Here is a 25,820-nt window from a genome sequence, read left to right on the forward strand (position 1 = left end):
AGAGAGCGCCATCGTGACAGCACCCATGCTCTCTATAGCTTTTATCTACCTCTGCTTTTTATAGTCAGAGGCCCTTCATGTGACTCTTCCTGGTACACTCGGAGCATGTGAAAGGCAAAGAGGCTGTCTCTGAGGAAATAGGCAACTTCACAACAAATAGCACCTCGGGGACCCGAGGAAAAGCCTGAGTCTGCAAAGTCAGTCGGAGTGAGTGAGAAAGGCGAGCTGCAGGGCTGAACCAGGCGATGGCTTGATGTTTATACACTGGAGGAAGTAATTATGGAGCACAGTTTGAAGTTGATGAACAATATTCTCCGTGAGATTACGAGCGAGGGAAGGGGGAAAGCAAAAAGTTGGAAAGCAGGAGAGACATGCAGAAGGAGGTGATCTGTCATGCTTCTCCTCCCTGTAAATCAGGCGTCCATATTTAGTTGGAGAGAGGGAAGGCCCAGAGTAATGTAAACAAAGCCTGGGGGAGGGAGGGAGCCAGGGGGAGTACATCAACGCTAATGTTTGAGTCTATCGCCCAGCACGGCAGTCAGCATGATCCCCAGGAGGAGACAAGAAAGGAGCTGACAGGTTTCAAATAAAGATAAAGAGTCTGATAGAGAGGTGGTTGTGTTGACTTTCTGGACTGCTTTTTGTGCTCTTTTTGGATTTTGAAAGAAGCTTATTCAAGAGTCTTTACAACAGAGTTTCGGAGCAGTCATGACCAGGCCCAGGTTTTGTTCAGATATAAGGAAGCGAGGATTGGACCAGGGGCACTAGCCTCACCTGTACTTGGAAAATCAAGACAGACAGCCAGAGGAACGGACTACTGCCATATGTCAGGTCAAGAAAAAGTCTTTTAAAGTTTATTTGAAAAAGCAGAGAGGAACTTGTCCTCGGACCAAAGTTACCAAAGGCAGGGCGAACACAGGGACTGAGTACCTGAGCCCTGACCATCCTCTGCCCACCATGAGTGAGCTGTGCTCTGAGAGCTCTGATGAAGAGCAGGCTGAAGTTGAGGAGCGGCCACAGGACATTAGGGCGACCAGGCTGCCCATGATTCAGCTCATGCCCAGGTCCAAAGCAGGCTCCCCTGGGGGATCCCCGAAGATCTCGCCCAAGGATTCCCCACGCGGGTCTCCTCGAAACTCCCCGCTGCTCTTCAGAAAGCTGCTGATGAACCGCAGCATCAACCTCCAGAGGCGCCGCTTCACTCTGGCCCACACGCCCAGGTAGAGTCCAACACTCTGAGGCCAAGATGGCACACGCAGCTTTATTGTTTCTCCTTTTCAAAGCTCACAATACAAATAGTTTTCACTTGCTTTTGGGCTGGTGAGTGCTTAAGTTTCAGCAAACAGTTGTACTGGATGAACCCAAAACCACAACAGATAGACTTACTCAAATTGATGTACTGCCAACAGACGGACGTGTTGACCTGAGGTTTATTAGCACTTAAGCCAGTGTCTAAACACCAGCAATAGTTTACCTTCAAGCCTTTACTTCTAACTGCTGGTGAATGTTTCTGTGGATCTGCGTGTGTTGTTGAAGCAGGAGATGGTTCGTGTCTCGTGGCCGCGGGTTACTCTACTCAGCTGCAGATGTTGGTTTATTTTTGTGCTGGCAGCAGCTTTTCACGCTACAGAAATGGTTGCCCTCAAGCTCATGTTATGAAATTGATCCTGACCACAAGATGCTCAAGTATTGTTGCACTTCAGTAAAACACGCTGTTCCATACTCTAATAAAATCAGCTGTTGTTTCAGACAGATTCTACTAAAATAGATAATGTGCGTATTTTGAAAGTGCTGTTTCATCCTCTATAAATGGAACAGCTGATATTTATTGAGACTATTACAGAGCAGATTCAAGGTGGATGCTGTTGGCAGTTTGCTTGATCTTTGCTTCCTTTATGTTCACTTAGAACTTTTACATTTTAAGGCAGCAAAACATTTGATTCTCCCCCCGGGTGGTTTCTGCTGAAAGGTCAGTCGTAAAAGCTGGGTGTCAAAAGCTGCTCAGCTTTAGAGGTTAATTTCCTACAGCCGATGTGTTTTTCCAAAGCTTTTGTTTTCCGACTGAACAGCATCATCTCAGTAAACACACAGCTCAGCAACGCCCCTGCTGTCACTGCATCAGCAGTTTGTTGTTCCACTTCCTTGTCAAGCATGTGCTTGTATCTGTCAACGACAAAATAGCCATTTTTAATAGCGACAGGTAAAGGAAGTAGACCTCCGGCCTGTGACGGGATATTTCCTGCTTAACTTAAAACATGTTTGATTCATTCCTAATTTTTCATCCGTTATAGTGCCCATAACTCTTGTTTATGCAGAGTGCAGCTGTCTTACCGTCAGCCAGCTCCGCTCTGGTACCTGTTGATGGCTTTAGTTTTATGAGCCGTTATTACATCAGGCCCAGCTCATAATTCCGATGCAAATTAAACATTTACTTGTTTAACAAGAGTCGTATGATCAATTAAACCACACTTGACCTTAACTTCAGAACATAGGTGTAGACAAACAGACAGATAGCTGTTCTTTTTCTGTTTCAGGCCTGTTGTGGAAAAGTACTGTAAAACCAATTTTTACACAAACGCCTCCTGTCTCTTTGTCAATGTTTACCCTTCACTCCTCAACATACACACACTCAGATGTAGGCACCCAGCAATTGCGGGGCTGTTACTAGGTGTCTTCAACTGGTTGCAGAGATGTTAGATGACATCTGCCTCAGTGGGATCAAATTAAAAGATTAGGAGAAACTCTAGCCGGTGCTGTCTTCTTTTTATTGGCAAGAAATGCATATTAAACATTCCTAAAGAAGACAGTGCCTACTAGAAAACTCAAAAAGTGTCTTGGATTTGAGATTGGCAGACGCATTTCTTCTCCAAGGTTTGCTGTAACTCTCCAGCCAAACTCTTTCATTAATTTCAGTGTGTCTGCCGAAAATCTAAATATTAGAGGGCGAGAGTCCAGTCAGGGCGGTTTCAAAGCTCAGTCTGGAAGGTCAGATGCTTGATATCTCGAAGTCTTGAAGTTGAAGATATTCAACATGTCAAAGCTTTTACATTATACAGCTCTGAGGTCAGGCCATTGGAAGTGTCCCTCTGCAGGGTATGTACAGTGTCCCATAATGTCAGAGCTGAAGTAAATGGATGGAGATGAGTTATTGCAGGATGGCTGGCAAGGAGGAGGAATTAAACAAACCGGGGGTCCAGCGGAAAATAAATGTCGCAGGCAACTCAAATATAGAACATACCCGCGAAGTTATTTTCACTTAGTGTCCAAGTTGATCAAGCCTCTTTTTCCACTCCAGAGACACCACGTCAGATGGCTTCTTTTGTGAAAAACGTTTTGTGAGAAGTGTTTTTTCGAGCCAGCTCCGGGATGACAGCCAATTTTCTCTCCATTATGTCTTTCATTGATAAATGCAGAACATTTTCTGGGCTGATAAGAACATAATACTTCCTCCTTTATTTGGTGGCCATCTTCATCTCTTTGTTTCTGCAATTGAGCAGGAGTATTGTTTTCACTCAGCAAAGTTAACATTAGTGACTAAACTGTCACTATTGTGGCTTAGACAATAGTGGCTTCATACCAGAACTTCATTTACTTCACATTAAATTGTGTTATAAAAGCCAAAGAATGTGTTGTCCTGTCATCATGAAATAGGAAAAAATGTGGATTTGTGTGATGTCATCTAAAACCATTTGGGTGTGAGGAAAGGACTGCGGAAGAGTTGCATTTAATGCAGTTTTGCAAAAAGTGATGCGTTTAGTGAGTGATTACATATTACTCGAAAGATCAAGTATATATATAGAAATCATGCATTGCCCAGTTATAAATCAGTGACTTTGCTTCAACCAGCTTTTAAAGAGTAAAGGAGATCATCCCAATTCATACTATAGTTTTATTCCTTTCAGTGATAGCATGAGTTATTTCAGAGGAGTTAGTAATTTGAAAAAAATGCCATATTGACCCTGAAGAAATGACCTCAGATCAGAATTCCCACTTTCACTCAGGTGTATGTTACAGTTGAAGAAGTAGAACGAAAAAAAAGAGGATTATGTTCAGGATGTTCAGTCTCTGTATGACGTTTCAGTTCCTGTTTGTTCCACTAGAGGCTGCTATGTTGTGAAATATGGGCATGCAGCATTAGGAGGATGTGTTTCTTGGGTAGATGGAGTTGAGGAAAGAGGTATGGTGTGTGACCGGGTAGGGACCCTAATGTTACTGTAGATAGAGAGGTTTTCTCTCAGGTTTGTTGCTGAATCCCAGATCAGATTGGGTTTTAGATGATGAAGTTAGCCACGTAGGTTCCTTTACTAACTGTGAGATCCAATTCATTCATGATTCGTTTCATTGCCTTTTCACAGATTTTAAAATAATCCATCCTAACGTCTTACTTCCCCGGGCTGCACTCCCTCTCTCATTATCTATCTCAGTATCTGAGTTCTGTTTGCAACCTTTCCTCTCAACCTTCTCTAACTGGGACAGAATAACATGAGGCAGGCTGGTGAATAATAGAGAAAATGGGCGGCACAGTGCTACACTGTTACAAAATTACAAAAACGTCTCATCTTTTGGGATTATATAAATAATATAATATATTATTTTATGGTTAGTTATACAAATTTGTCTAATTTATGGCCAAATAGTTCCTAAATCTGTGTCTTAGTCTTTTTCTCCATGGAATTACAAGGCACCGCTGTTCATCAAACACCAAAAGAATATAACAGCCACCTCCTGGTAGCTCATAAACACACCAGAAAGAAAAAAAAATGTTAGTGACAGCATATACAGTACTGCTCAGAAGTTCACCTGGAATCACCTGCTGCAAAAGCTTGATTCAGCACAGTCAGATAACTGAGCTGACCTGTGATGGCCTCTCATGCTTTTAGGTTGTACAAAGTTCTCTTTACAAGTTGATGTTAAGAAAATCATGTTATTTAGAGAAAAAATGGTTACAACAGTATTCTTCCTTGTGGTGTAACACTGTGGGGACATCGACTAAATGGAAGCTTTAATCAATTTGAGGCCATTTCAAATGTAAATAATACATTTTGGTGTGTGAAAGATCTCTATGTTAAAAAAACCATTATGGAAGGAAAGAAAGAAAACTTCCATGAGGCAGGTGATTCCAAACTTCCACTTGAGTCTGTCCTGATACAGACCTTTCTCCATGCATCTGGCTAATTTCAGTGTCGTTAAATTGTTAAAGTATTGCAGTGGAATAAGTGAGCCCCGAGCATTTTCTAACCTGGCTTCAGAACAGATCGTTTAACTTGACGGTTATCAGGGACAGTGAAAAAAAAAACTCAGATGCGTTCTAACTTCCTGTCTGCTCCTTCCTCACTTCATGAAAAACGACATGTTTCCATCCTTTGTTAATCGTGTGTCCTCTGCAGTATTTTCACAGTTGCGTATTTGCTGACAGCTAAATATTTGTCTAACCGTGAAGAGGATATTGTGCGAATCGGCTGGATTATATCATGACATGAGAGGAGAACTCAATATTAAAAAGGAAAATTTAAAAAAAGCACACACACACATACACACACACACACACACACACACACACACACACACAGAGTATTGAAGTATTGATTGACCAGTGCACTATTGTCACTGCTGGCATGAAAGCAGGCTGGTTACACGAAATGAGGAACTCAGCACACTCTCACAGGAAAGCTTGCATGTTGAATACTTGGTAGATACTCTAAAATACTCTTATAGCACTTTTTTTCTTCCTTTGTCTCATGTCCACTCATCTCGCTCCGACCCCAGGACCGTTCACACTGGTCCTCTTTCTCATGCAATGACTGTCATTCACTGTGCTCTCTCTCTCTCTCTCTCTCTCGCTCTCTCTCTCTCTCTCTCTCTCTCTCTCTCTCTCTCTCTCTCTCTACCACTCAGCACCCACCCCTTCCCTCTCCCTCCACATTATCTCTTTCTCTCTCACTCTCAGGGGAGATAGTGTTGTTGTTTGTTGTTTTAAGCCTGAGTTTGGTCCCACCACTCTCAGGAGAGAAGAGAAGCGACAGCAGAAGTCTGTTATAGCCCGCTGACAGGGACTACATGGGACGGTCCACTCCAGGGAGCATCTGATGGGATTATAACACTCTTTCCAGCTCACTTTTTTCCCCACTAAGAATAACACTGCTCAGTCTGTTGGTGGTGTAGCATCACAGAGGCAACTCTGTGTTCTAATGGACTTGACTTTTGCAGACAGACACTACCTGGGGCTCACTGTGGAGGAATTCGGTTTTGTCAGCTTGCAGCCCATTTGGACGAATTCAAACGTGCCGTTTCCTATTTAGGAGTACGAGGAGAGAGAAAAAAGCCACACACACACAAGAGAAAGAAGCGTTTATCTTGGCACGTCTGTGGTGAGCAGAAAGGAGAACGAGTGAGGAGGTACTCCCAGATGATCACTGACAGCTGACACCATCCTCAATTCCACTTGATTTGATTCGGCCCCATACTTTCCCTGTCAGTGAGATGATATAGCAGCTCACTCTGTGATTGGTCTCTAACAGACGAGACTCTTTGCCTTTTTAGGCTGTTCACACACACACACACACGCACACACACACACACACGCACACACACACACATACACACACTGAGCTGAACCTTTCTGATTCCTCCTTTTCCACAAAAAGAAATGGACATATCCTTCACGGCGGGACCAACAGCTGACCCGCAAATTGAATTTCCAGTGTGATGCACTTTGAGCCGTTCATTCGGAGTCATTTCTAGCTAATAAGTTTTATCTAATAAATGCAGAGGAGTGCTCAGCGGGCCTGACTCTCAGCCTGACTTTCGTCCTTGCTCATACCAGGTGTAGCTGATGACGCTCTTGTGTTCTGCTGTTTTGCATCTTGGTGTTGTTTTACAGTTGGCATTCTTGGACATGTTTTTCCTGCACTGTCCTGCACATACCTTGTGACCACAGACAACGCTTCGGACTGCTTTCCCTTCTGATTCGTGACGGCATGGGAGTTTTGGTTACACTACAGAAGTTCACTTTTTTAATACCTCGCCTCCCAAAGCTGCTATTTTGATGCCTTTCTGAACTGAACCCACCTCCTTTTGACCCTGCCAAAAAAATGATGAGCAAAGACTCTCGCTTTTCAAGGAAGATGCATGGCAACTTCTCCACCCGCAGGCACTCGTGTATTGGGTACGTATCCGGTTGTGTGTTGTGAGTTTTTATGACCATAATTACAGCGAGGGTGACATAGTACAGTGTTTGCAGATGTTCAGGAAGTTTGGGAAAGTGGATTTCACTTGTTTCTGTGTCTGACAAGTACTGCCTGTGTTTGTCTTTTACAGTACGTGAATTATAATCAGCTGATGGGGAATGCTGTGTCACCGTGTTTAGAGTAGCATTGCATTGGGTTGGTGTTTATCTGGTGGTTGTGTACTCGTGGTGTTTCAAGCCGCAGTCTGAGAGTACCATGTTGATTACATAAAATATAAAAAGGTATTTATGATAAAAACATTTTACAAATTCATCTTTTTGCAATTGCTTTATTGCTAACATATAGCACATTTCTAGTCTGCACCTGTATCCTGTTTAAAACTCTGGATTAACTGAAATGCTGTCTAACACCAAAAAGCAGACGTCTGATAAATGACTGGATGTGTGCTGTGGTGAACCCAGTGTTGCTGTTGGTGTGCTGGCTGCTGTGGTTGGCATCGCAGGCCTAATGGTGGCAAGGTGGATCGATGGCTATGTTCACTGATGGCCCTCCTTGGGGGTCCATGGACCCAAGCCAAGCTGAGGCATCCGTGTCAGGCACAGTCCAACCGTCATGTGGTCACGGACCTTTGGGTTTCATAAGAGGACTGAAGAAACATTGGTGCGCTGTGGAAAATAGCCTGTGAGTGGCAGATGGAGATGTCGTCTGTGGTTTCTATCTTGTCCTCTAGGAAACAAAACATAGAGGAATAGAATAATGTGTCAAATGGGCTCACTTCCAAGAGGTAAATCATGCTAACATGCTCCGCTGTCTACACACTGGTGAGACTCATTGTAGTTGTAAGTTGATCCAACTGTGTAATCACCAGGCCGGATTCAGGAAAAACATAAAATCTACTACAGCTGTCATGAGATCCCTGCAGGACGCGTCATTATAAGTTTGCATAGACTAATAGCAGAAGCTAAGCTAAGAAAGACAAGAATACACACACAGGAACATACAGCATATGAATTTGTATGTATGTATGTATGTATGCATACACACACAGGAATACGCAGGCCTGCATGAGTCCATATGCTCTGTGAAAGGTTGCCCACAATCAGAGATGCATCGTTAAAATGAGCTTTAAATGCTGCACAGATTTATAAAGAATCACCCTCTTCACAGCTGTGGTGGGATTTTTTTCTGTGCAGTGTGGCAAACTGTTCTGAACCCTGGGCATAAGGCATGTGCCTCGCGACTGTCATCCGAACTCCTCCAGCCGTGAGCCTGTTTGGATCATATGAGGAGATCAAAGCAGAAGATTTTAGACCACAGCCAGAGACACAAAAGTATAGAAGAGAACAGAACAAGCCTCTATTCTCTTTACCTGATTTGTACATTGAGTTTCCTGTTTGAAAAAACAAACAGTCCTGAAGTGGAGTCACTGTTGGGAGCTTCAGATAAAAAGCTCAATAGTTAAGTTCAATAAGTGTTTATTCATTTTCACACAGTGATGTACTTATAGTCTGGCGATAGAGAGGATACCATTAATGTGGGTGTGTTACAGCAGTCGTAGTTGCTAAATTAGTTAAGCTACAAGTTAAATCCCTTTGTAATAAATCATTTCTCTTCTCTTATGCAACACACACACACATACACACACATGCATGCGCACCCTGAGACAAAGCAGTCTCTTGTGATCCATGTGTGCCCATCACAGCAGAGACAGCTCTTCTCCTCACTTGTACAAACAGTACCAGGGCACTATTCATCCTCTGACTACCACACACACACTCACACACTACTAGTAACCTCCTCAACAATGCTTTTTATAGCTTCCCTGGCAGTGTGGCACATTTAAACGACAGTGTCACTGCATTAAGGCCGGACAAGGCTGGAGAGCTCTCAGTCAGTATCATGAGAAGATAGCTGGTGCTGTGTCTGTGCAGCTTGTGACAGTTTGAGAAGATGAAGCAGAGAATGATGGCAAGAGACAAGAGTGTGGTGAGAGCGAGAGAGACAGACGCAACGGCTGACCGAGTGGGAAAAAGAGATAATTTAGACAAAGCGGGTAAAGGCACAGACGAGAGGGTGGTGAAGAAGCGATAGAGGGGACGTGGGTCGAGATAGTGCTGCTTTTAGTGGAGATAACGACTGGAAGGAGAGCTAGACCAAGAGCCCTGGAGGGGTTACAGGGTGAAAAGCGAATAAAAAGATATTCCTGAAGTGGTTGACAAAGAGACGGGAGACACAAAGTGATTGTGACTCAAAGAATAATTAGGAAAACAAAAAAAGTGTCAAGTGAGGCCATCCAACCAAAGGGCATCAGTGTCAATGTCAGAGGTCCCAATATAGCTGCCACTGCCCCCCACCCTCAAACACACACCCAGATTAGTCAATAGGGCCTGTGTGGCTGTGGCGGGCTGGCTTCTGTGTGCGTCACTGCTGTACTCCATATTTTCAGCATGACTGATTTCCCCAATCGCCTCCAGAGCCTCATTGATTTCTGAGGCCGGCAGCAGCAGCAGCAGCCGGGGACGGCACTAACACTGCTGAAATTCAAACCCAGCATCTTTACTGTACTCACACTGTGAGAGGACACGGGTGTCTTTATGCAAACATTCAGAGAGACTGTAGCAACAACAAAAAGGCTGATTAAAGGACAAGTGTTGATGTGCTGCTACTGAGCCATTAGAAGAATTAGGGATGCAGCTCTAAATACTAAATAATGACAAATAATTGCAATAAAATGCTCAATACACAGCAAATCTGTAATTCAGTTCAGCCTGACAAAACGATAAGCCAAAAGTTGTTGCTTTGTCTTTGTCGCACTCTATTATTGATGAATAAATGCACTTCAAAAGAAAGTCCTGTCATTATTCCAGACGTTGGTGCTGGGTGCAATGGTGCAAAGTAGCAGCATCAGGGTGAGTGTTCATTGTAACCACTAGAGGGAGAAACCCACTAAGTTATGTTCACAGACCGTTACAGCGCAGTGACCTCCTGCAGACCAAGCAGTTGTTGGTGGTTTTGTAGATTATAATTCTATTTTTAAGATGCTTCATGTCACTAATTAGACTTCCTTGGTGCTGTGGAGAGTTGTGATGTAATATGAAGGAACGTGTTTGAAGCAAATTAATCAAGTACTTTATTCAGTAAATGTTGTCATTCTTTTTCACCATATTGTAATTCTACTGCTGCTACTTCTGTGTGCTGTATACATGGCACATATTGCACATAAGTTAATTTTGTTCCTCCTGAGGTTCATCCCTGTTGTTCTTTAGCGATGGAGGATGTTGTATGTTGTTGACACTGTTCAGCTCTCTCAGACAAATTTGTGATTCTGGGGCCATATAAATAAAAGTGACTTGACACCCAACACTGCTGCTTTACTGGGTCGTAACATTTAACCTGAGTAGTTTGTACGTCGGCCACTTGAGGCAACAGTAAACAGCAGAAGAGGTGTAGCAGAGAGGAATCAACGTGTTGCAAAGTATTCTTACTTACAGGCACGATACATTGGTTTAATGAAAAGTAGAACAACCCGTTTAGATTCATTATGATATTTAATATTTAGATTTTTAAGTACATTTTTAATATTGTCTTGTAGGATAAAGTTGCAGTTTTCAAATGTTGAAGGGTTTTTTGTTACATCTTCAGGACACTGGTGTACCACATGCAACTAGTCTTACTTTCATCTACTATTACATTTACAGTACAGTACTAAAAAAAACCAACATGCTCACACACTTGCTGTGGTGGTCAGAGAGTATAAATGAGGTTGTATTCCTTCAGAGATGAAATGGTGATGTGGCTGCTGTGTCTGCATTTCATGGCCCTTTTTTTTCCTACAAACACTTACTTCCTGAAGGAGCAGCCACCAAGGTGTTCACTCAGATTGTGCATTAAATGCGTGCCTTTCCCTGTGTGTCCATGTCCCTGTACATGTGCGTGCATTAGCAAGCTCCCATGCGTGTGCATCCTGGCCTTTTTGGGGTGTGTGTGTGTGTGTGTGTCACTGCGAGCGCATGCGTTTTGCATGTGTGCGCACAAGTCTGTCATCCACCCAATCCCCAAACCAGACGAGCCCCGAGCCCCACCGTCGTGCTAGCAGATGGCAGCCTAATGAATCATGAGGCGACACACTGATAGCCTTTACTACAGTACATGCTGTAACATGACGTTTGACATCACTGAGGCTCAGTTAAATATAGGCCACAAGCAGCAGCCACATGCTCACACCTGGTGCTGCTGCTTTGTTACGTGCGCAGTGTTATAGATGACATTTGTACCCTGAAGAAATGTGTTTCAGTTTGTTTGCTTTTCTCTCGCTCTGTGGTCATCACCTTTAATTTGTGATAAACGGAGCAACTGCTGTGCGCCCGTCGGGTGCTTCTGAGGGGACGCTGCGAGCCTGTACTACCTGTACATGATCGTTGCTGGAAACGAAAATTACTAGTTCGAGTGAGAAAGGAGACCATTTTTTCTTTTTAATGGAAGCAGTCAGCTTTGGGAATACGTCTTCCTGGAGATCCTGATACAGATAAAGAAAACTGTAGTGGACACATGGGCAGCCCTGCTCATGTGAACATGCCTGTGTGAGTGTGCTGGTGTGTTTGTGTACCCTGTTCCTCTGCAGCTGCTTTTTTAACCTCTCAATCTCTGCTGTACGTAACACAGGGTCCCTCAAGTGTACAGCCAAGCATGGTTCAGACCAACAGTAAGTTATTTTAAATGTAAGTAGAGATCCCAGAGTTTCCAAAGATAGCAAACATACTTAATTTAGGAAAATGTGTGTAAAACGGCGCAGAACATTTTGAATATTTTCATTTGATGTAATGATGTAGCAACATGTGCTTTTCGGATTGATTTGCTCAGGCTTTGTGATGCTTTTTCACACTCTAGCGAGTCAAATTGTATTTGTTCGTATTTATTATGCAGCCACACAAACATTTCATGCTGGTAGGATAAGAATAAAACAACACACAGCGCTAACAACTGCATGTTTGGGTTAATGCAGTATGTGTTTTTGACCGTATGTCTGTTTAATATGCTTCTAGAATATAAGATCTGGAAGAAGCAGGTGTAAAATTTGCCACACTCTTGTCAGCATGGCAGCTGTTTTTAATTTGTTATCATAAGACATCATCGTGTTGAAAGATGAGTGGGTGTTTCTAAGTTGTTCAGCACTTTTTGGTGTGTTAGAGGAAACTGTGAGAAGATTATGCCTCCAACTCATATTTCAGTTGTTCTTTCAGACCAAAACGTTTAAATTGATCAGTGACCTTTTTAATGACTTGATTATTTGCAATTGCTGTTTTTTCTCACCTAAGCGGTGCCTGATGGTATTTCTAAAATACCGTTATTGGTTTCCCGGCTGCGACTTTCCTTATCACTGTTAACAAATACACTAAATTAAAAACTTGAGGAAAGGTAAACTTTAGAGTCCCTGATGGTGATTTGAGATTAGTAAGTCTGCCCTCTGGTGCAAGACAGGTTTGGGGAATATTCAGTATTTATGAACCTACATGAGCAGAGTTGATGCTGTCATTTCTCAGTAAATGTCAAAAACTTTTTATTAATATGAAATAAAACTCAAAGCAACCACTTTTCAGTCCCTCCCTATAATGCCCTTACAATATTTTATTTTATTGGATATTTTCTTTCATTCCAACATAATTGAATCTAAGTGGACATGACGGTGGAAATTAATCAGCGTCAGCTAGCTTTACAAACAAACCACAAACAGACAGTATGTCCACTGACAGGCAGCAACTCTGACACACAGCGCTTCTCGCTGACTTCAAAACAGCTCGTTATCCAAGAATGCTCACCATGCCTCCATGTATTCAACGCATGATGTCATGAGGCCCCTTTGCAAATAATGGACTATTAAACCCACAACTGAGGGGTCAGCCTGAATTTATGAGGCCTCGCTGTTTTATGAGTTTTAGAGATTACCTCGCCACACCGCCCCGGCGCTCTGCGCTTTGGAGCACGACTGTCTACAGACGAGATGTGAAGATACTGAGCAGAGCTAAACATTTCATGCCTGTCTTTCTTCAAACATCCACTCTCCTCCACCACGTTGACGCAGATACATTGAACGCTGTGAAGTCTTCTGGTGTACTGCCAACCAATGTGTGTGTGTGTGTGTGTGCAAGTGTGTGCAAGTGTGTGCATGTCCACTCTAAACAGCACAACTTCTAAACCATGTTGTTTAAGCACTTTATTCTTCTAACTGCACATGAAAACAATTTTCCTGTCATGAAAATGTGTCAGAAGTGTATGCTCACAACATCCTCTCATCCGGTTTGCGTCAGGACATCGAGGATAAATTCTTCAGTTTTACGAGTCCAAGGCCAGATCATATGTTAATGTTTGCACAGTATGTAGTCACAAAAGATAAATGTGACTACAGAGCCAGGAAACGAAACAAATTGAGAGACATCATAGTAAAAGTATTCAGTGTACCAGGTTTGACTTGTAGAGTTCTATATCAAACCATGAGGGACCTGATTCTGGTCCTGCACAGCCCATCCTGCTCAACCCAAATAGTTACCATTTCATTCATTGGAGTCGTGTCATTGGATTTATAAACTGTTGCTGTTGAATTCAGGCTCCATAAAAGCCATAATATACAGCAGTATTGTAGGTCTGTTCAGTTTGTGGTTTCGATCAGCCCTTTTTGTGTGTGCACCTCTTCAGATTTCCTTAAATGGCAGCTTTTCTACCACAGAAACAGAACCTTTGTATTATATTAAAGAATTATATTAAATATTTTTAGGGTGCAAATAACCACAGTTATATGCTGCCTGTGCCGTATGTCACAACCAATGTAAATATAAAGTTGAAAAATAAAACCACAGCTGATGAAAAAAATATAAGCCAGCTCTTTCACATATGTAGGTAAGGGAGCAGTGGTCCTGTGATGCATTTTAAACTCTCTGGCCTCCAGAAAGCAGCCTGGGTAACGTTATTACAGTCATATTTTCTTGCCTTTTCTTTTCCATTCTCACCTATTGTTGTCTCTCTGCCTAACATTTGTAAATTCCATGGTGATGAGGTGATGCTATTGATTGATTTGCCAATTAAATTGGACCATGTCATACTGCAGAATGTAGCATGAAGTGCACATCCATTTATGGAGATGTTTTTTGTGTGTAGGAGCTCGCTGGATAGCAAATTACCGTTTGTCAAGCCCTGCTAGGCCTGCCAAACTCTCCATCCACACAAGGCACATAATGCAGTTTCCAAATTCATGTTTGTTGTTGCTGAAATGACAACACAATGGCAGATTTTATCAGCTGTACCTAGCAACCTAATTAAGCTAACATTAGCTCCATGAGCTAGTTGGAAACCCCTTCTCCAGCTTTTTCCTGCTGATCTGTTTTAAATTAACAATCTTGTGGTTGGAAGTGTTCTTCCATATGAAATTGATGGTTACATACAGGAAATGCAAGCAAAAAGGCTAAAGACTGAGGCTAAAGCTATATGTAGACTACATGTCACCGGCAAGAAGTTTGCATTCATCAGTTGATGATCCACATATGTATAGGACATAAAACAACATTGTGGAGCTACTTAGTTGTAGTTTTTAAGTATGGTAAGAAAAAAAATAACATCAGACTTTTGGTGCACTCTAACATTGTCCTGTATCATGTTCATGGCTGTGTTGCCGAAGTGTAAACCTCCCCAAAATACAATAAGTAGCAGGATAGCTGCTAACATTAGCCTAAGCTCTAACAGTTCCCAGGATTAGCTTCCCCAGCTGCTCCTGGATGCTACACAATTTACAGTATTATATTTTACCGTTTATGCCGTTCACAAGGGTTTTTATGTGACCTGTGACCTCACAAACTATTGTTAAAGTTAATGATGTGTTCCTTGGCTTTGGAAGTAACGTTAGGCTACTACTGTAGACAGTAAGCTGCTTAGCCTGGCATGCTAATAACTGTAGTTTATGATAGAGCAGATAAACACAACTTGAATCCAGTGCTTACACTTTTTCTCTTTTATGTTGTTTTTGGAAATATTTTTAAAAAGACACCATCCTTCAAACTAAAAACAAATAAATGCAGAGTTTCCCTTTTGTTACAGACCTATGTGCACCAAGGGGTTTAGCGAAAGGGCAATAAGTCAAAAAACAGAAATCGAATATTTCTTCTAAAAAAACGCATTTGAACATCTGCTATTGTATACTATGTCCATATGAGAGACATACTACTTGTATATTATTTCAACATAAACATGTTGTTTTAAAGATCAACATACCCACACATTACAAAACAAACAAATAAAATAATATCGTATACTGTGTTGTTGAATTATGTGCTCATTTCAGCTTGACCTATGCGATGTTGTGCGTGCAGTTTCCAGTTGGATGGATCAATGTCCGTCCACTAAAAGTGTTTTTGATTGTTACAATAGTTGTCTGCCAGCATTACGGAAAGGATCCCTACAAAGAGACCACAACCAGAAACAGTTGTTATATCGCTCTTACCTAAGCCACCAGACTCCATTCACAGAAATGGTAATTTTAGCATTGTAAAACACACTTCATTCAAAGGCGACACAAGTAAAATAAAAGGCACCAAAACCTTCTTGGTTTGTCTTTTCGCCGTTCTAGCAATCATCACTAACTCTGGTTGGATTTAAATAGACTCTTAATTCAATGAATCAAGGGAGGAGCGAGAGAGAGGGTTGGCATCAGAGAAGCAGCCACAGCCAGAATATTTTAACAGCAGGAGTTATTTTCACCTGACATTATGACAGGAGAGATTTTAATACGTCAAAGGATTTTGGCGGTAAAACAAACAAATAAAATTACTGGATAACAAGGACTCCACAATCGAATATATGTCGAATTGAATGTATGGATTTGTTTACAATTCTAGTATAATTTGAATTGAGAATATTCATTGACAGGCTTACTGCTGGCTGTCAGAAAACCTGATCACACTCCCCCCAGTAATTAAAAATGTTCTCACGCACACAGCTTGTCCTGATGACATTTTATAAATTCTTCTTCTCTGGTCTAAAAATCCAAAACTGGGCTTGATCTGTCTCAGGGCTCATAGGTCTGTAAATTCATGGCCCCGGTCTCATTTAACTGATCTCTTGTCAAATATTTCCTGTTTAAGTTTTCATATGAAGCCTACAAAAGGTCAGCCAGCTAAGGTTTCATATTTACTTTCCACATTTCTGGTCTTCAAAAATACATTGCCCCTGGCCATGGGTGACCTTGCATGCCTGTGCCTAAGCCTGTGTGTGAGTACATACTGTATACGGGTAAGTGTGTGTTTGTTTGTACATGTACTTCGTTCTCAGCAAGCTGTGTCCCAAGAGCTACTTACTATAATACCCTATCATACTCATCCTATCATCAATCTCTTTACCTTGCATAGACAAGACATACCTGCCCCACACACACACACGCACACATTAATACACACTCCATCTGGAAAGGATAATGGTACTATGGCCAAAGGGGGAGTGCTGTCCTGTGATTGTATTAGGATTGTGTGTGTGTGTGTGTGTGTGTGTGTGTGTGTGTGTGTGTGTGTGTGTGTGTGTGTGCGTGTGTGTGTGTGTGTGAGTGAGTGAGTGAGTGTGCAGGAAGGGGTTAAAACGGCTAAAACATTTGGGGAAGGCAAGAACCATGCTGGCTGTGATCCCGCCCCTTTTCTCAGCTCTGACCTCACTCTGAAACTTGTTCCCCCTTGTGTGTGACACACACACACACACAGACACTTGCTCAGTCACATGCCTACACACGCGCGCGCGCTTGCTCACTGACGCACACACTCAGCTGCTCGCTGTCTCACACACACACTCGTACAGATCTGTGCACATTCTGTGGGGCGCTTGGACAAAAAAAACCACAAGTCCACAGCACAGGGCTACTGTGACAGACTGGAGCAGGAGAGCAAGTTTGCCCAGGGAAAGGAAAGGTCTCTGTTTGCTGTGATTGAAGGTGTTGCAGCCATAGGGGAGAGGAGGAAGCAGAGGAAGAGCGAGAGAGAGAGAGAGAGAGCAGGCACACAGAAAGGGAGAGGGGAAAGAGGGCAGCGGTTTTGCGCCACATTTAGACCCAGGGCAATGACAAGATGTACATGGGGGACCGATTAATGGAGCTCTGCTGAAAGTGATGAAAAGCTTTTTCTACAGCCTGCGAGGCAGACAGGCAGGCTGCAGGGAGCGTGCACGAGGAACCCAGGTGCTCAGCAAGGAACGCACTCCAAATTCATTCAGATCACCCAAGGAAAAGCAGATTTTCTCCAGCGTACAGTAGCATGCATTGCATCATTGCTCTGCGCTGGAGTCAGCGGTCCTAGAGCTGGTGTCCACCGCTGCCGGAGGTAATGAGAACTCCTGGGAAGCCGTGGAGAGCCGGACAGCCCGACAGAGCCAGACAGACGAGGAAGCGGGCCGGGGTTTACGGGGATGAGAGCGGCCACAAGCTGAGGAGAACCAAGAGAGGGAGAGCAGCGGAGCGGCCGAGAAGAGGAGGGTGAGGACGAGTTAAAAACGAGAGTAGACCAAAGAGAGATGAGTGTGCCGACGAACTGTGGGTTCTGTTACTCCGTGGAGCGGAGTATCACTGTGAGGAGTGGGAACATATGGGGATCGCCGTGTGCTGTCAACACGCCTATTGACATCATACAGAAACGCAGGCGGTAATTAAGAGCTATCTCATTTACTCTCACTCACTCAGTCCTTTTGTCTTTCTCTGTCGGTGTCTCCTTTCATCTCTAACACACACACACACAAAGCATGTGTAACATTACACAGAAACATTATGCAGTACAGGAAGTGAGGAGCATGGTTCTGTTGAATGCAATTCTTTAACAAAAGTAGCTTTGACCTCAAGTACCTGGAATATAGAATCACGTGTGAAGCATCAATGACATAAGACAATGTTCGTATTAATTGAAACAGAGGGCCTTACTAAATTGTGGTTTAACTCTTTTATAACAGAGTGTCTGACAGCTGCCTGCACACAGTCTTTTATCAGCTGCAATATTTACAAAAAACATTCTTTCGTCCTTATCAGTTGTTTTTGGTTCATATCTGCATTTCCCAAAATATTCTTCTTATCTTATTTCCTCTTGACCACTTGTGTCGTCTCCTCTTTTGTTAGACTCTTGCGCTGTTCCAGGGAGTGATTCTTTTTGTTTTCATTACACAAAACACACCAAATATCTATTCACATTGAAGCTGCAATTAACGAGTCAGCACAAGGGAGTTGGAAAGCCATGGTTACAGCCTCCATGGAACTTTGAATTATTCAGTTTATTCTGCCATGAACACTCCTGCCAAATCCCATGTGGCTAAAGACAAACTAACTGTGGTTATACTATACAATGTTGCTCAGCCAGGACTTGAGGTGACAAGCTGAACAGGAGTCTATGTGTACTTTTAAATCTGTGTGGGGGATAGAAATAAAATAGTTTGTGGAGTATCTGCTGTTGGCATTTTATTACCTAGCTGCAAAACTCTTTTTTAACTTGAAACAACTTTTCAAAAATGGAAGGGGGTCAAATATATGTTGATATTTTCCCTTAATTTCACAAATGGAGCCACTTAATTCAGAGACATTGATTTCACATGGTGGTCTCTAACTTACTGATTTCTTGCTGCAGCTGTAACCACCAGCCAGTCTGTTACGTCTCTAATCAGCAACTTTAGGACCCTTCCCTGCACTGTTACGGCATGTGAAAGATTCACATTTATTCACACTTAAGACAAATGTGTGTAAATGTTTGCTTAACACGCAGCTTCCACATTAATGCATGAGAAATCCTGTTTTTATCTCTGCATCATGCACGGGCTCTTTCCCATTAAAGCTTTTCTGTGCACCGTGTGGCTGTATCCTCAGTGCCAGTTGGGGGTCTGTGAAGGAGGTCTCAGAGATAAAGGCATGTTTACATTACGGTCCTCTGTCCTCTTTCTCAGGCAGGACCCTTGTTTATCAGATGTATTGTAGATCATTTGTGAGCATGAGGGATTGGGCATTTGTACTTTCAACTGAATTCCCCTCAAGACCCCTGCCAAGAAAGTGTAGTTGACTTGTGCTCTTGAACAAAATGTGCTCAGTTTACTTCCACCTGTGGATCTGAAAAGCACTCCAGAAATTCTACAGTCGCAGTTTCAGGATCAATTAATGTGTCCAAGGAGGAGAGTAGCAGACTGGAGGGCGGACACGGTGGGGCTTTATTTGGGTAGAGGTATCGATCTTCCCGGGTACACCGATGATGGAGGAGCAGACTCTGTTAGAGCGGGAGTCACCGCCACCATTTTATTCTCTGGAGGAAAAGCAAAGAGGAGCACGGGGGGATGCATACGATTACAGTGCCCATCTTGGCAATCTATTAATATCACATATTTAAGAAGTCAAAAGCTATATTTATGAGTATGAAATGATGAGACAGAGGTGATTTATGGGGTTGAAATTGTGAATCGTGAGGCTTCTGAAATGTTGTTTCTCTCCAACTACTACTGTATTTTTCCTTCCTTTTTTTTCTCCTTTTCCGGGAAATCTACCAAAAGTACCTGTCTGCATAAAGTAAAACACAGTACCGGTAATAAAGTGGCATCCAGGGACCTGATGTTGGCACTCATGCGTGCTGGCCAGTGCTCTTTTTTAAAAAACATAGAATATGCTCCTCGTGTAGGTATGAGAAAAGCTGACGGGATGAACCTGCAGGGGTAGGAAGGATATAAATCTGCAGCTTTGACATCAAACCCTGAGCGTCTCATGTGCCTTTGGTGTGTGATTTAAAGCCCAATTATCTCAGTAAACCACTGGAGACAACAGCCAGATGACAGTAGCCCTTTCTCCTTAGATGGATACATCATGTGGTGGGGGTTTGCATGTTTTTACGTGTCTGTGAGCGCAACAGGTACCATACAGATTGAAGTGTTGAATACATCTGCTCTTAATACAGTGCTTGTTTTGCCCAGTGGCGATTATTGGTAACACCTGCTTCTCCTAAAAGAGGACAGATAAGAGGATTCCCTCTGAAAACCAGGGACAGGAGCAGCTTATTGGCTTTGATGCATTCAGTTATCCTTTCATGTCAGTTTTATGAACCTGAAATTGGTTTTAGGCTATGAAAGCAGTCTGTAAGGCACATTTAATTTGTATTTGCCAGCTCAGAGCAGCGTGATGGAACTTGGGTTTTCAGCCATGCAGCACAGCTCAAAGGTGTTCGCCATTTTGGTCCAGACTGAAACATCTCAACAATTAACTCATGGATTGATGAACATGCTAAATTAAGGTGGTGAATATTGTATCTGATAAACATCTGTAAGTTAATATCGTCTTTGTGAGTATTTCAGCATGCTCACAATTTAGCCCCAGGGTGCCTCAGTACAGCCTCAGAGAGCTGCGAGCACGGCTGTTCTTGTTTTAAGTTCATATATACAAAAGTTTTTTGGATCCGAAATGAAAAAAAATTCCGATGTCAGATAAATTTAAATGGCAGTTAATTAGCTCCATTATTTTGTGCTGTGTTACTCCTCTCCTCTGCTCTACCACCATTTACAGCCTGCTCTGTTTCCACAGGCCATCGATCTAATTTCTCTCAACACTGTCTGCAGAGGGCCAAAAATAAAATGAAGTGGCACCGACACAGAGCATTATGCCGTTATGTCAGCGAGGGAAGGAGGGAAAATTGCTAAAAGATTATTTCTAAATGAACCACTGACAGCAAATACAAGTCCGAGCTTTGTGGGGTGTTTGGGAGAGAGAGAGTGTGATTTATGCACAGAGTAATTTAATATGAATTAAAGACAGTTTTGGCAGGTTACATGTGAGTGAGGTAACCGAGGCTGAGCTTTAGAAGAGCATTTCTTAGAAACCCAATAGTCTCTCCTGTCACATCAACCTGGGATCAGAGGAGGGGAAAAGACAAATCTTCATCTTTTTTGATTTATCAAAATCACCAAGTTTGAATGTTGGACACCCTCTGATGTTTTAGATGCCAAACCCTGTAGAGAAGCTTTTTATGTTTTTCTTCGTACAGATAAGTTTGTGTAAACTCTTGTGTTTGAGTTAGACACACACCGCTTGTGCCAGAGGTCAATAACTATCCAAATTTGCCAGGTCGGTGTGGCCCGAGACAAATTCATCCTAGCTTTCAGTCGCAGTACATGAATCTGCTCATTTGCAGAAATTATGAAGTCGTTCTGTGCCCTCCGAGGAGCATAACTTTCACTGGTCCTGGCAAAGGGGGCGAGGCGTCACAGCCAAAAAGCATTTTGTCATAATAAATGTGTCTGAAAGTGTTTCCAAAGCATTTCTTAAATCATTAGTGGCTTCTAATGGTGGTTTGGCCCACAGGGAGCGTCACCGACACTCATTTATCTGCCTCACAAACGGCAGCAGCAGGTCCACCGGTGATGGGTTGCGGGCCTCACGCGCGCAGACACACACACGCTGCGCTCATGTGGGATTTGACATTGGGCTCGTACGTGTGTGTTCATTTGCAACCAACGTTCACTCACTCAGAGTTAAGTCATGGCGTGTGACAGGCTTTATGGACTGAATGCTCTCCTAAAACCCCACAACTTTACTCTCCAGTAACGAGCTTTCCAGACACAAGCGCGAAAATAATTTTTCTCGGCTTGACATAGTAATTGTGCAATTATGAGTGTGTGTGTGTGTGTGTGTGTTTGTGTGTGTGCTATGCAAAGGTATTGTGTGGAAAGAGAAGTTAAGGGCTTTTTTTCCTGTGATTTCCAGACGTATTTGGCATCAGGATAGGACAGGATAGACCCTGCATGGTTTTACTTGCATTTGAACACAGACATCTGGACCACGTGTGTGCTCCACTTGCTGTTGTCTGAATACATGCGTGGAGTTCTGAGTGGCTTTAATAAGCTTCATTTATTCTCATTCACATCTCTTCTGAAATTCTTGTTCCTTCTTGACCCACAGTTCTAGAAATTATGATATGTGTCGATTTAAATCCTCATTTTATTCTCATAGTTTTGCCCAGTGTGCTACACCCTGTTGATTAGAATGAAATTCTACTCATCAACATAACTTGTGTAGAATTTGTGGAAAACAGTCAGGTTTTATTTATGTAAATTATTCTATCGACGTAAGTTCATCCTAAATTACTTTTAGAACAAAGAACCCTCCATAACTGTTGTCTGAATTCAGACTGTGTTCTCTCTCCTCCCCTCACTCCCTCCTCTCTTCTTCATGCATCTTCTCACCTTAAGACCGTCCACTTATGCTCATTTCCCTCCAGTTCTTTTCCTCTCACTCCACTGTTTTCTTTGCTGTGCTGCACGATCCTGGAGGATAACAGAGGCTCGTTGCTGTGTGTGTTTGTGTGAGCGTGTGTGTACGCAGGTAGACGAGGACACTCCTGTGACTCACTGCAAATCTGCTCTGGTCTCCAAGTCACTCTCGTGTATTAAAATGAGCACCACTAGTCCTTTTACATAATGCCATAACAGATAGAAAACTGTGTAATCCTTCTCTGCATGGTTTCCGTGCATTTGCACATTAATTTAATAACATATTGTTTATGTCTGACATAAAGTTGGCTTTCATTTTAAACAATGATCTACAGTAGAGCTGATTAGTCGATTAATCTATCAGTCGATCGGAACAAAATAAACCACCAGCTATTTTGATAATCGATTAATTGTTTCAGTCATTTTTCAAAAAAGGATGTCAAAGATTTGCTGCTTCCAGCTTCTAAAATGTAAGTTTGCTGCTTTTCTTTGTCATTTCTAAACCTAAATGAAGCATCTTTGGGTTTTGGACTGCTGGTTGGACAAAAGAAGAAATTTAAAGACGACACTTTGGGCTCTGGGAAATTGTGATGAGCATTTTTTATTGAATATTTTTTAGACTCAACTAATCGATTACTTCTTACAGCCCTAGTCTACAGTGTAAAAGAGTTTTGCATGTACAGCATGTCCCTAACAGTCTGCACCTTCGCCTGCAGCCTGCCAGCAAAGTTCTTTTTCAAAGTTCACTCAGGGAAGACAAACAGCAAGCTGAAGCTGAGGGATGCGTTTACAGTGGACGATTGGTTATCGTAGCCTAATTTCACAGAATGGGCACGAATTGTTGGAATATTTGCAGCTGATAAGAGTTCATGCGACTTAAAACCAAACTCTAGATTTTTTGGAAAGAGAGAAAGACATTGATATCAAGTTTAGTATTTGAAACAGACAAATCAGTCTTTCTGCCACCGGGAGAAAACCCAGCTCACCTGGACCTGTCTCCCTCATCATGATACTCTACCAAACTAGTGCTTCTATGATATCAGTCAGTTGACGATTGACAGAGAGACTATCCTCAGCAACCACTTGGCACTGTTCAGTGCATCAGAGGTCAATGCACGCTACAGGTCCACCGGTGCAGGCGTCATGACGGCTTTCAGTTGTTTTCCAAAGGAAAGATCTGAGGAAGAGGGCTGGACTCTGACATGGTGGTTACAGCCATCAGAGGGGGAGCACTGAATAGAAAAGTTCACATTATATAATTGCACACACACACACACACACACACACACACACACACACACACACACACAGACAGACACACACACACATTCACAGACACGCATGCACTAGTTTGGTCTTTCTTTTTCTGTCTGTCTCTTGCTTTTAGCAGTTCATAGTAAAATAAACTGTTCTGCCTTAATCACAGTGGACGGACTTAAATGCAGTAGGACAGTGGCCACACATACACACACACATTTAATTTACAGACCAGCTGCTGGTTTTAAAACGACTCACTTTACTGCCAGTGTGTGTGTGTGTGTGTGTGTGTGTGTGTCGTTGTGAAAAAAAATAAAGCCTGATATAAAGTAACAAATACAGCCTTTGTCGTCAAGGCATACATCCATTAGTTTTTTTTATATGTGATACAATAACACATTTATTCTTATCTTCTTCTGATTCGTTGATCTATTTATCAATCAAACAAACCGACTCTGACTTCTTCCAGAAAATCTTAAATTTCACGTACTTCCTTGTCTCACTTGCTGTTCACACGCAAACAGAAGAAACAATGCAGGCTGTTTCACACCACTTACTCCATACAGCCGAGTCACATTAGACAATATGTCTCATGACAGCACTGACTTGTTTTCTGAAAAGGTCACTGAAGTGATTCTGTGTTCCTGCCTTTCTCTTGTGTCAGCTAACACTACATTAGCTCACGTTCTTTTAACACCGCATTTCACTGTCTGATTCGGAACAATGGACATGCATGGGTATCGTAGTTGCGTAATGTCTACACTTAGGCATATATATAATATATATGTTGGCGTCTTGGTTCCGAATATATATATATATATGTGTGTGTGTGTGTGTGTGTGTGTATATATATATATATATATATATATATATATATATATATATATATATATATATATATATATATATATATATATATATATATATATATATATGCAGTGTGGAGTCGTTTCCCTCATGTTTTTAACAAGGTTGAGTAGTCTGCAACAGAGACAACAGGGACCAGCAGGGAGGGCTGGGAGCCAGGGTTAATGTTGCTACCCACGCAAGAGTTCTACCACTGAAATCAGATAAAGCCATAGTTCGACATTTTAGGAAATACCCTTATTCACTTTTGTGCAGAGAGTTAGATGAGACACCATTCTCATGCATGCACAGTAAATATGAAGCCGCAGCCATCAACTGGTTAGCTTAGCATAATGACTGGACAGCATGGAAAGTGCTAGCCTGTCTCTGTCCAGAGGTAACAAAACTTGCCTACCAGCACGTCTAAAGCTCAGCAATTAACACATTTTACTGTGTTAGTTTAATCCCTACAATAACTATAGTGCAAAAACATCACTTCGCCATACCAAACTATATCTTAGCCAGCAAAAACCATCTGAATTTCCAGGAAGATTCTGTTCCTGACGTATGACCCCCACAAATGTACCTTTTTTGTTTTTTGTTCCAGTTTTTATGGTAAAATAGACTAACTGTCTCCTGGCCGTAGCTTACTTTTTACTGTACAGACACGAAAGAGATCTTTTCATCTAATTCACTACAAGAAAGCAAATGAGCGCATCTCTCAAAAAGGCAAACTATTCTTTATGCCGACGCCTCTTTAAAGCAGCTTCAGTTCATGTACGTTTATCAGCTGTAATGTGATCAATTTAATGTAATCAGAGTTAATATTGAACATTAAAGTTATGCCAAAGGAACAACAAGCTCAGACAAAGACAACCTGTCAGCAAAGCAGCTGCTCGAGGCTCAGCCACTTGAATAAAGATTCTGTAAGGCTATTGTGAATTAATGCAGCTGTACTGAATACACATACAAACACACACCACATCCATCAGGTTGCCACACAGCTAAATAACACACTGTCACAGGAACAGAGAGGAAGGGCAGGACAAACAAACAGGGTGGTCCTCCCTCTGTGTGAGGGGCCACAGCAAAAACAAGCAGACCACTTTTATCCCAGAACACACACTGGTGACTCTTGTGTTACGCAGTAATTCACACAGAAAATGTCGCTGTGAATTTCAAATTGCTCCGAGAATACTTTTTTAAAAGTCTGTCGTCTGATGTGGCCAGATTTACCGTGTCCGCGGTTCATCCTTGCTTCTCTTTGTTCTGTGTGTTGGGCTGCAGGGTGTG

General features: G+C 42.4%; 1 protein-coding gene across 4 annotated transcripts in view; it reads left to right on the plus strand.

The window, feature by feature from the left end:
- pde4ca (phosphodiesterase 4C, cAMP-specific a) overlaps nt 1-25,820 on the plus strand; it is a 50,759-nt gene that overhangs the window by 7,916 nt on the left and 17,023 nt on the right. The window contains exon 1 of one of the 4 annotated variants that reach the window (XM_041949655.1): nt 17,262-17,848. The exons of 2 other annotated variants lie outside the window; for them this stretch is intronic. In XM_041949655.1, the coding sequence (XP_041805589.1) occupies nt 17,721-17,848 (128 nt within the window). In that variant the 5' untranslated portion in view covers nt 17,262-17,720. Of the gene's footprint in view, nt 1-17,261; nt 17,849-25,820 lie in introns of those variants that run through there. One more of the 4 variants, XM_041949658.1, reaches the window with a different exon arrangement.

This window comes from Chelmon rostratus, chromosome 12, assembly GCF_017976325.1.
Source record: "Chelmon rostratus isolate fCheRos1 chromosome 12, fCheRos1.pri, whole genome shotgun sequence".
Taxonomy (NCBI): Eukaryota; Metazoa; Chordata; class Actinopteri; order Chaetodontiformes; family Chaetodontidae; genus Chelmon; species Chelmon rostratus.